Source organism: Pelobates fuscus, chromosome 6 (genome assembly GCF_036172605.1).
Source record: "Pelobates fuscus isolate aPelFus1 chromosome 6, aPelFus1.pri, whole genome shotgun sequence".
NCBI lineage: Eukaryota > Metazoa > Chordata > Amphibia > Anura > Pelobatidae > Pelobates > Pelobates fuscus.
The window spans coordinates 143,628,691-143,641,060 of NC_086322.1; the positions used below are offsets into that span (position 1 = coordinate 143,628,691).

A 12,370-nucleotide genomic window follows, 5' to 3' on the forward strand; every position below is an offset into this window, starting at 1 on the left:
ACCCCTTTAATGCGGCCCCGGCAGTTACAACGCACAGGCCGAGGCCGCAACACATGGCAGCGGGCACCGAGTCGCAGGGGTTTGCAGGGCGGCCGGGCCCCCTCGAGTGACGGATCCGGTCGCAGCTGTGACCGCAGTAGTTCCGCCAGTGGTGGCAAGCACAGTGCACACATTTAAACTTCCCCATATAGGAAAGCATTGAATCAATGTCATGTCATGTGATCAAGTTTTACTCGGTCAGTAAAACAGAAATGCCCCTAGTGGCTGTCATGACAGCCACCAGGGCCGGCCTTAGGGGTGTGCGAGCTGTGCGGCCGCACAGGGCGCCATGGAGCAGGGGGCGCCGTGCGGCCGCACAGCCGATTAAAAAAAAAAAATTAAAAAATAAAATAAAAAATTTGCAGTGGGGGCGGAGCTTACCGTGCGGCGGGGGCGGAGCTAAAAGCGCCGGAAAACGGCTGCAGGGGAAGCAGGAAGGAGTCCCTGCTTCCCCACCAAACAGTCACCAGGAGCTGCACTGCCTCAACAATGAACTCCACAGGTAACTGTGTGATTGTCAGGTGAGTGTGTATGACTGTCTGCCTCTGTGTGTCTGTGTGTATGACTGTCTGCCTCTGTGTGTCTGTGTGTATGACTGTCTGCCTCTGTGTGTGTGTGTGTGTGTGTATGACTGTCTGCCTCTGTGTGTGTGTGTATGACTGTCTGCCTCTGTATGTCTGTGTGTATGACTGTCTGCCTGTGTGTGTCTCTGTGTGTGTGTGTGTGTGTGTGTGTATGTATGACTGTCTGCCTGTGTGTGTGTGTATGACTGTGTGTGTGTGTGTGTATATGACTGTCTGCCACTGTGTCTGTGTGTATTACTGTCTGCCTCTGTGTGTGTGTCTGTGTGTATGACTATCTGCCTGTGTGTGTGTGTGTGTGTGTGTGTGTGTGTGTGTGTATATGACTGTCTGCCACTGTGTGTATTACTGTCTGCCTCTGTGTGTTCGTCTGTGTGTATTACTGTCTGCCTCTGTGTGTGTGACTGTGTATGACTGCCTCTGTGTGTATGACTGTCTGCCTCTGTGTGTATGACTGTCTGCCTGTGTGTGTCTGTGTGTATGACTGTCTGCGTGCGTGTGTGTGTGTGTGTGTGTGTGTGTGTATGACTGTCTGCCTCTGTGTGTATGACTGTGTGTGTGCCTGTGTGTATTACTGTCTGCCTCTGTGTGTGTCTGTGTGTATTACTGTCTGTGTGTATGACTGACTGTCTGCCTGTGTGTGTCTGTGTGTATGACTGTCTGCGTGTGTGTGTGTGTGTGTGTATGACTGTCTGCCTCTGTGTATATGACTGTGTGTGTGTCTGTGTGTATTACTGTCTGCCTCTGTGTGTGTCTGTGTGTATTACTGTCTGTGTGTGTCTGTGTGTATGACTGACTGTCTGCCTGTGTGTGTGTGTATGACTGTCTGCTTGTGTGTGTGTGGATGTCTTCCTGTGTGTGTATGGCCGTCTGACTCTGTGTGTGTGTGTGTGTGTCACATACAACCAATACACGCATATCACACACTGTTAATATACCCATTACAAATATCACACATAGCATACATATCACACACAGTCATCACACGTACTATTACATACACAGACAACACAAACATAACAGCATACATGGATGACGGGGGAGGGGGGGGGGGGGGGCGCTGTGAAGATTTTTCGCACAGGGCGTCTAAATGCCTAAGGCCGGCCCTGACAGCCACTATAGGTGGATTTAACCCTGCATTGTTTCTAAAAACTGCAATGTTTTGCATTGCAGGGTTAAAAGGCCAGTAACACTTCACCCAGACCACTTCATTTAGATGAAGTGGTCTGGATGACTAAATTGTCCTTTAAGGGTACCCATTATACAGAAATAATGTATGTGCACTTTGAAAAATTTGACACATATAATAGTCGCAATAACTGTAAACTAATAAACAAAAATACACAGCAACTTTGTTACTTTTATTGAAATCAGTATAGATCATAACAATGGCATCGAGGCAAGGACTTTTGAACTCCAACGTCCAAAAGCAACAGGTTCTCAGGATAATATCAGAAAACCGGAAGACATTGGACAAAAATCTTAAACGATTTGCGATTTTGGAACACAGAGAAGATTTCCCACAAAGGACACTTTACAGTCTGCATGTCTAACTACAGAGAGGTTAATTATAGATATGATCATTTATATAATTCACGCACAGTTTATAGCACTGTTCTACTATGGGGACAACACTTTTAAACATTTAAGTTTGTATCGAAATGGCTCTTTCACTCTATTTCTTCCTGAGTCATTTTCCTTGATAAATGTTCCGATATAGAAAATGTTGGAATGTGCCGTTTATGTTTTTGTTTTTTAAAAGTCAGTGCACCATTTTGTGGTATGTCTCGGAGGATATTGATAGGTTGATTGAGACCACCTAAAAACGTACTAAATATTCATTAGAGACATATTATATATAACAAAGGAAAGGCAAAATGACTCTCCATGAAGAAATGTGATTAGTCATTGTTCAGATTATCAAAATTAATTTTATAAGAAAGGCTCACCAGGAGTAATGATGTAAAAAAATAAATGAATTGAAATGTTACACCTGGCACTTGGAACACCCATTGCTCATTCTCTTTTCATAACTGTCTCTTTAATTGTTGTTGACTAAACAACACCCTTTTTCTATTTCTTTGATTTTCATGAGAATATAGTAGCAGTTTACTTTCCCATAAGCTCCTCTTTCTGGATCCCATTTAAAGCATAATGAAAGCCCTCCAGCAATATATCAGGAATAACCATTTCAACATTTTGTGTAGTTTCTATTTAATATTTTGCACTAAGCCTGCAATACAGTATCATTAACGTTTTTGCATTCTTTGATTTCAAAACCAAGTGCACTGCGGTGTCAGGCTGAAGCCCCTTTTATATTTACAAAGGGAGGCGTTTTAAACTTCTGTGAAGGAGCCAGAGCCATGCCTGTGATGTGGCTGAAATTAGCAGATTGTTTGCTTAGGGAAGATCCTCACAGGCTGTTGATCAATGTGTTTTGATGATAAATATAGAGAGGGTGTACATCAAAACAAACTAAGGTGTATGTGTGTTGTCCTTGCTGAAATATAAACTCAACTTAAGCCTTGAAGTGAAGGTCATACCGTCACTCCCATGGGGTTGTATAAATAAAGCTATTGTTTCATATGTTGATTGCTATTGTTAGTTTACATTAGCAACTACATTTAAATTAGAGAATCTTGTCTGTGAAACAGACAAGATTCTCTCTCTTTTAACATGGGTTCTTCCACAATTCAGCAAGACCGAATTAATGGTGTTTATTCACTAAAAAGAGAATTTATCCACTATACTCTGGGGACTTAAAAAGCAGATTGCAAACAGGAGATTTATTTTTCTACTCTGGCTGTTTAAGAATAGCATTTGCAATTTCCTGGTTAATTGTCCAATGTTCGCGATTTATTAAATGAATCCCGGTGTATTTGGCTGCAGAGTTTGCCTGTGATCACTATCTGAGACTGGATATGATCAGTGTCTGGATTATCAATATAAATATTCACTCATTTTGAAATGCTCTCTATAATCCCATCACTTTTTTTACATTGCTAAACAGAAACTTACAGTATAGAGCAGGTCTTGAAATTTACACTCGCCCACCAGCCACTAGCAAGTGTAAATCCATCCTTGGCAAGTAGAAACCCACCTGTGGTGAGTGTGCCATGGACCCTCCAAGCTGGCATTGGGAGTACATTTTAAGCCTTGCTAGTAGTATAGGACTTACATTATTGGAGTTCAGAAATCCAGAAAAGTGTATAGAGATCCAGAAAAGTGTGAATAACTAAAGATATTTAATAAATAATCTTAATAATTAAAGGGACACTATAGGGTCAGGAACACAAACATGTATTCCTGACCCTATAGTGTTAAAACCACAATTTAGGTGGCTTGGCCCCTGTTAACTCTGAAAAGGTAATGAATCTTACCTTATTTCCAGCGCCGCCACTGGCCCTATCGCGTTCTGCCTCCTTGCTGACGTCATCACAATTTAGGATTTTTAGCCAATCATAGGGAAAGCGGATTGGCTGAAATTGTCAAGGAGACTGGGCGGGCCCAACTCTATGAGGAAAACTCAGCGTCTCCACGCTGAACGGCAGGAAGCACCTCCAGTGGCCATCTGAGTAGAGGCTAACAGAGGTGTCCCTTGGGGGAAATATAAACACTGCCTTTTCTCTGAAGAGACAGTGTTTACATGAAAATGCTTGCAGTGAATGATTATACATACCAGAACAACTACGGTACATTAACCTGTAGTTGTTCTGGTGACTATAGTGTCCCTTTAACTGTACAGAATCCATGATTGAAGTAGAGGAATTTCATGTCTAGGTATGTGCGCCCTGATAAAAGAAAGTAATTTGTGTTCATGCTATTTGTAACAGCACTTCTCATTATCATCTGCCATTAGTTGGCATATTAACTCTGGAATATTTTCTGTATATTTTTTTTATTATATCCATCACAAAGCATCCCAATCACAGGTACTTGGGATAAGCAACTTCCAAAACTGTGACCGGACATCCCTCTAAGACATGGGTCCTCAAACTCGGGCCCCCCAGATGTTGCTGAACTACAACTCCCATGATTCTTTGAAATACATAGATAGCCAGAGAATCATGGGAGTTGTAGTTCAGCAACATCTGGGGGGCCAGAGTTTGAGGACCCAAGACTTCAGGATGCAGTAGTGGCACCTCGCTTAGCCCCTAAATACTTTAATTAACATCCAATTTTAGTTTGACATAGCCAGGCTTAAAGCATTGTATGTTGCAGTTAATTGAAGGAGACACAACTTTATAAGATAGACGTGCAATTGCTATAGTTAAAATGTAACCCTTTGAACAGAAAAGAGCTCACAAAGCACTGTGTTATCTGCTCAGCATAGGTCCATATTTATCCAGGCAATTCTGGGGCTAAAATGCTATATTAGGAGCAATCACCAACAACAACTGCTCCACATTTACCTTAGGAATGCCTTGATAAAAATATCCCTTGGTGCTTTCTGTAATGGACAATTATTTTAAGATTCTAGAGAAAATAAAAGGAATCTGAAAACATCTCACTTCAAGGCTTGGGTGCACTGTTTCATGTATAATTTGAGGTCTGGGTCCTTTTCATAAGACTCTAACACTGTTTGTGCTTCGTCATGGTGATAACAGTAGATTTTATACACGTCTTCCAGCGGGCACTTAATCTCCAAGAACAATTCCCCTGCAAGCACAGAGATAAATACCTTAGTGAAGACAATAGTTGCAGTGATTATACTAATACTTTATTGCCTGTCAGCTTAGTTCTCCTGCAGTAGTAAGCCACCAGGTTCATAAAATACTATAGGGAATTTCAGCTTTACCATGGCACTATTTCCTAGTTTACCTCTAATGGTTAATTGCAGCACATACACTCATATTAATGTTGGAGCAATTTGCGTAATCCTGGATTGTCTCCATTTTGTAGGATTTATAGTGTGATTTGGAGCTCTGCCTGGTTTGTTCTATTTTGTTACCTATACATGGATTTAAAATAATTCGAGCCAAGGGCAAGGCAGTTTTATTTAGCTGCAGGATAAAAAAAAATAAAACTTGTGTCTTGCCAAATTCATGCAACCTAACATTTTAATCGTGATACATCGGAGAGGCAGTGGATTGTAACAGGGTAACCAAAAACCAGGAAGAGTGGTCTGAACCTACCAAAGTGGACATAGGGAACTGAGGGGAAAGGACCTGGAAATAAAGTGAAGAAGAGAGCTTGAATCAGAATGGGATGGAGGATACCTCTGGAACAAAGTTTATAGGGGCTGGGATTCTGAACTGAGTGGAGGTGTGAGCAGAGTTTGCAGAGTGGAGAAAATAGGCATTGATGCAGAGAGAAAGGAATAGACATAATAGACCTAACCTGAGTATGAAATTGTATGTGTGCGAAGGACTGGGCGCAATGTGAAGGAGAGACCTGGGTACAGGTCCCCAAAATAACTGGAGCTTGAACCCAAAAGCAAAACTGGATGACTCATCCACAAACCTCACCATTGACCCCTCCCCAAATACATCATCATTTCAATATACAGTTAGCTCTTTATACCAACTATTTAAACTCAACTCCAGTTATCCTTTTCTTAGACACAAAAATCCTTGTCCTTCACAGAGCGCCTACACAACTGCACACACTCACTATACTCTGCGATTCAAACAGAATACTTTACAAGTATAAACATGCACATGCATACATATATACATTTACAGTTGTCAAATCTGAATATATGTATTTCCAATGTCCAGTTATTAAATTAATGACATTCACATTATCTGCATGTTTTTGTGGTGGAGGGAGAGGTGCAGAGGGTGCCTTAGAATTCTGTGTGTACAGGCACCTGACAGTTTAATTTAGCCATTTGTTCTTACCCAGCAAACACACTTCATCCCCAGTACAAACACACACACTACTTACCGAGCACACACTCATGCAATAAATTCCCGACACATTCGGCATCCCTTATCCTACTACAACCCCTACACACACTGCATCATCATCAAACACGTAATACATTCCTTACACACACACACACTACACCCCATAAACATACACTGCATCACCAATATGCACTATATCCCCTACACACACTACACAACATTGAACAGGGGTAGGAAACCTTCTGCACTCCAGTTGCTTACCCCTGCCATAGACAGGCACTGCATCTTCTATACACAGAATGTAATGCTAAAAATTGAAATGGCAAACTAAAAAAACTTTTTACGTACCTAGCACTTGATTGTCTGGGTCAATATCTGTTGTCGCTTCTTCTAACAAAGACACCAACTTGGCTGATATTTGGCGTACAGATTCAATGTTGCTAAACAGGATGTCCACATCAAACCGCTCAGACTGAGGATAGAAAAGGGATAGAGTTATAAGAGTTGCAAACATGTATAGTATGCTCTGTAGTATAGACACTGTTACATCCACTACAATTCAAATGTTTCTATTTTTATTATTTTCTATTATGTGTAATAGTACAAATGCAAGATCTGTTAATCTGAACACGTAGCCTTGGAATAAAGGTAATGCTGGTATTGAGCTGCACCTTCTTATTTGTACCACAGTACATCTCAATCTTATGCAATAAAGTTTATTTGTCAAATTTTGAGTTCTGAATAAACTAACAAGGTTATTCACTAAACGCTGGATTTAGTCCGAATGGACAAAATCTGGTAAAAACAACAGAATTTCTAGCACATTGACATTTCTCAGATTTAAATGTGGTCACGATTTGGTCAGTCCGATCAATTCTGTATCATCGGTTTGGATGAGTTTGGTTAATCACTAATATCCATTTCAAAACCAATTTACAGCACCAGACTATGCCCCCCCCCCCCTCCCTGTTCACAGACCCCATGTCTTTTCTAGCGACTGGGCAGAGTCACTAGTTTTAAATGTTTAGCTACAATATGGGGCACTTAGTTAGATTTACAACAGGTATAGATCTCTCCCCACCTTCCATTAAGGATAAATGTGAACCCTAGTCAGTACTCATCTGTACATAGACTGTAGTGCAGGTGGAAATCAGGAGAAATGTCTTATTAGCTGGCTAGCTGTGAAAACTAGGAGTAGGAGTCCAGGCAAGAGAAAGCAAGAGAAGCAGCAATTTGTCCCAAAAGCCTTTCCACATCAAGCAGCTGTGAAACGGCCAGCGGAGTCTGAGGGAACTTGGATAAATTCAGCTCCTTAGAAAACCTCCTAAAATGAGAAGGGAACTGCTCTGTATTCCCCCTATGCCGACAGACAAGTATAACAAAACTGAGGTTGGAGGAATATTACCAAACCCATGCACTCCTCAGGCAATTCCTGAGCTGTAGCACTTTGCTTGCTTTAGTGGTTATGGTGCCAGAAGTGCCCTGATAAACCCCAATCGAAAGTAGTTCAACCATATTAGAATGGTTTGACTTCTTACCTGGGGTCCTCCGGTTGCTGCTCCTGAAAGCTGTATTGGTTATGTTATTTGGAGGGTTCTTTTTAAAGGGACACTATAGTAACCAGAACAACTACAGCTTAATGTAGTTGTTCTGGTGAGTATAATCATTGCCTTCAGCTATTTTTATGCAAACACTACCTTTTCAGAGAAAAGGCAATGTTTACCCATGGGAAAGCATTGGATTGGTTAAAAATCAGCAATTCTGATGATATCTCAAAGGGGCCGGGGCTATTGCCGGCAGACCCGTACAGTGCTAGAATTAAGGTGAGTTTTAATCCTTTTAAGGGGGCCAAAGGGGGGGGGGTGCAAGTCACCTAAATGGTGGGTTTAGCACTGTAGGGTCAGGAATACATGGTTGTGTTTCTAAACCTATAGTGTTCCTTTAAGTCAACTTTTTAAGTCAAATACAGTTGGAAACTATAGATAAACAAAGCTTCATATTATGATTTAAGTGCTATTGGAAAGGGGTGTTGGAGCAGCAACATCAGTCACATCTAGACTGTAAGCCCGTTTGAGCAGTGTCCTCATCAATTTACTGTTTCTCTTGCATGTTGTACTTGTCTCATTTATTGTTAAATTTCCCACTCTTATAATATTGTAAAGCGCTACGGAATATCTTGGCGCTATATAAATGCCAAAAATGAGAAGAATAATCATAAATAAAACGTGTATTTGATGTACTGGACAGTAGGTGGAGCTATAGCAAATGTATATTATTATAGAGTGAAGATTGTTCCGTCATTCTATTTCTATATAAATAGCTGACAACACACTGGTGCCACTTGTCCTGTAAACATATATCTGGCCATTGCTTTGTTTGACATTCAAGTAGATTTTACAGAACACATAAAGTATATTAGTACCCTTTTCTATTCCTAGTATCATAAGAACACACACCATATGTATTACATTACCTGCAGTCAATGACAGCGTGTCTTGTATTTTGGAGTGGCATAATGCTAAAACATCTTAAAAAGGAACCCACAATAAGAAACCAGCCTAAGCTTAATAAATGCTAAGGAATTCCATGTGACGTTGCTGCAGGTATATTTGTTCTTAATTAAAGGAATATTATATAAGTATTACAAAGATGAATTTCTAACGCTCTAGTGCCCTAACAACCTTTTGGATTATTAGGCCCCTCTTGTGTGAATTAAAAAAAAAATACTTACCTTCACTCCCCAGGAGTGCTACTCTCCATTCAGCCGCCCTGCCTGATGATCTTAGCCAATGCAATGCTTCCCAGTTGGAAAGCATTGAAAAGCTAGGGCGCATGCGCAGCAAATCACCGATCTCCACCAATCAGCATCTACATATAGAGATACATTGATGCAATGATGCTAAGTGACAGCTACTAAAGGTTGAACTTAGGCAGTTATGTAAACAACGTCTTTTCTCGGAAAAGTAAGTATTTACACTTCTCAACCTGTAGGCATAGGCTCTAGACACCATTGGTTCTCCTGCCTACAGTGTCCTTTTAAGTATTCAATGTATGGAAATGTATTATGATTTAGGCTTACATACATGTGTTTCAGTCATTATGTATTTTCTTAATGCATGTTGTTTTAACAGCTAGATCAAAAGAAAAAGTAGCAAACTTACTTGATGGTTACGGAGTGGCTGTACTACTTCTTGAATGCAGAGCTCCAAGTCATTCAGAAAGTCTTTTTCTGTCTGGATCAGCTCACTGATAATCTTAGCCCTCTTAGTCATTTTCCTGAGTCTCAGCTCTTCTGTGTCTTGTGTAGGGGATGTTGGAACTGATGCCGCAACATTTGGTGCCATCTTTTCTGTTTAAAGAGAAAAATAATGAACATTGTAATGAAGACACATAAGCATTGCCCGCTACTCTTGATATTACGTGTGGCAGATAATAGCTCCATCTCTGCAATTTCATATTGGAGGCTGAGGACTGTGAATTACTGCTAAAATGTGAGTAAACTGTTTATTAGCGATAATGGGTAGACTCTGAGATACGTTTTGTACTGAAATGCAGTTCGTCTGAATTTGGGCCAAGCAGGTGTTTGGTCAACTTCCTGATACACGGGGGAGGCAGAAGTGCCAAAACTCTAACGTTGGGCTTAAACTGTTGCCAAAAGTTTAACCCCTGAAGTAAGAAGGCACCAGGTCATTCCTACCCCCATAACAATTTCAATAAGCTTAAGTTGCTACAGGGATTTATTTATGTATTTATTACTGGTAATTTTAAAGCGGCAAACATATTCCGCAGCGCTGTACAATTGGGAAAACACAATAAGAACAGGCCGATGAAACAGGTAGAGGGCCCTGTCCGTGAGGGATCAATACCTTTGGACCATTGTGTCGTGGTGATGGTGATTCCCAGTGTCATGTCCCCTTCTAGGGATCAAGATTAGAGCATGTGAGTCCAAAAGAGGTCATTCATACACTATATCTCCTTAGTGAGATGCATTTAAAGAAACAAAAGTCATAAGTAATGATGACTTCCCATTAGGCGGATCAGAACTGCAGTGAGTATGTTCCATGTTCCTTACGGGGTTGTTCTTTTAATGAAACATGTAACCTGTCTGTATCTAAATATCGAGATGAAAGTTGGAGGTGTCAACAATAGCTAGTGTCTAATCTGAACGTGTTGGAGGAGGACTTACTGCTGTAGGTATCATTTTACTGTCTGCCCTCTAACTTCCTCTCTCTTGCTTTACAACCATTTTTGATTTGTCACAAAGTTCGTGTTTCTGGTTTTATTAAAGCAGTCTGTTCCTGTTTTAGCAAACAACTAACTGAGGATTTTTAATTAATTAGCTTCATATGTGTGCCCTACCCTGACTTCTACATATCACTACTGTGCTTGTAAAACTCTACAATATTCAGCCCTGGGTGCCAAAAAAACTAGGTGTGCCTCTAAACTGGATGGAAATCTTGAATCTTCTTGAGCGATTATTCTTTAAACTCCTTAGATAACAGCAGTAATAAACGCTGCAATTAGTTCTTGTAAAATTTTGTTTTATTATTGTAGGTAATTAGCAAAGAACACATACAGAGGAAAGAATAAAACAATATTGCATGAAGTTAACAATATGATAACAACATTAAGGTGTATAAATTGTATCTGCAATGGCGCTTCTTAATTATGAGTGAACAAACTGGGGTGGGAATGATTGTGAAGTCTTGTCCCAAACACATGCACACAATTAATGTCTGTGTTGAAGAAAGCAGCATAAGGCCATCAACGCTAAATCACATAATGATTGACTTCATGACGTATGTTGTGGATCAATCCTTTGATATGTTTTGTAACGCTTTTTCGCAAGGTCAGGTGTATGCAACATGGGAGTATATCTGACAATATCAATTTAATAACAGTACATTCTCAAGTCAACATCACTTCAGTACCTAGATAACAGCGCTGCTGAGTTTGTTGGCGCTTTATAAATTATATTAATAATAAAATATTTACTCAACAATTCAATGTTGATATAAAATTAACACAACACGTTGCAAGCACAGCCGTCGAACCTCAGTATGCTGGAGTCAGTCATTCTGAAAAATGCTCTGGCATTTTACTACGTTTATGTGTATGTATTCCTTTGATGTGGGAATAATGGGCATGGAGTAGCACACCCCTTGGCACAGTGTCTGGTAAGAGTTTAGGGTGATGTACAAACTTTGGCAGATTTGCAGCTGAGACAGATTCAGGGATCATCTCAAGATCCATAAGTAAGTATGCTTTCTTCAAGTCGTGTTTCCAGGTGCTGTCATTTTCTACGTGTGAGGTTTGTGAGCCCTGGTCAGTTTTCCAGACTATTTTACTGGCTGCAGAAAAGCTGTTGTAAAGGGCTTGCCCTCCTATAATCCATCTGTGTTGTGTATGGGGTAGCTGCGTCCCGACTCTTCCCTTGCTTTGCAGAAGATCTGTTGGTTAAAGAAATTAAATGGATTGGCCTTATCTTGTTGTCTCCTAGCTTTGCCTTGAGACATTCTTTTTTTTTTTTTTATCATCCCTAATCGCTGTAAACTATGCGTATTTGATAAATACCGGTACCCGCACAGTGGAGCATGAAATCAGGTATTCATCCTGCATGGCAAGCGGCAACATTCCTCCCCCGTAATCTTTTTTTTATATATTTATTGAAAATGAGTAACTAAAAATAAACAAGCAGTACCGGTAGTACTAGTGTTGTAATGGAAAAGAAAACTAGAATGAAGAATAGAACTAACGTTACACCAGCAATGGTGTGAATAATTCAATTTCCTTTTTTAAGAGACAGCCCCGATGCACAAGCCTTAAGACACACAGCCGGTCCTCTGTACCGTCTACACGCTTGAATTACAGACTAAATTCTACGAAGACTAAGAAACT

General features: G+C 40.5%; 1 protein-coding gene across 1 annotated transcript in view; it reads right to left on the reverse strand.

Moving 5' to 3' along the window:
- The window catches only part of ARHGEF38 (Rho guanine nucleotide exchange factor 38), a 92,311-nt gene that overhangs the window by 44,890 nt on the left and 35,051 nt on the right, over positions 1-12,370 (reverse strand). The window contains exons 2-4 of the mRNA XM_063458386.1: positions 9,634-9,821; positions 6,821-6,944; positions 5,132-5,279 (exon numbers count right to left, since the gene is read on the reverse strand). Of these exons, the coding sequence (XP_063314456.1) occupies positions 5,132-5,279; positions 6,821-6,944; positions 9,634-9,821 (460 nt within the window). The remainder of the gene's footprint in view (positions 1-5,131; positions 5,280-6,820; positions 6,945-9,633; positions 9,822-12,370) is intronic.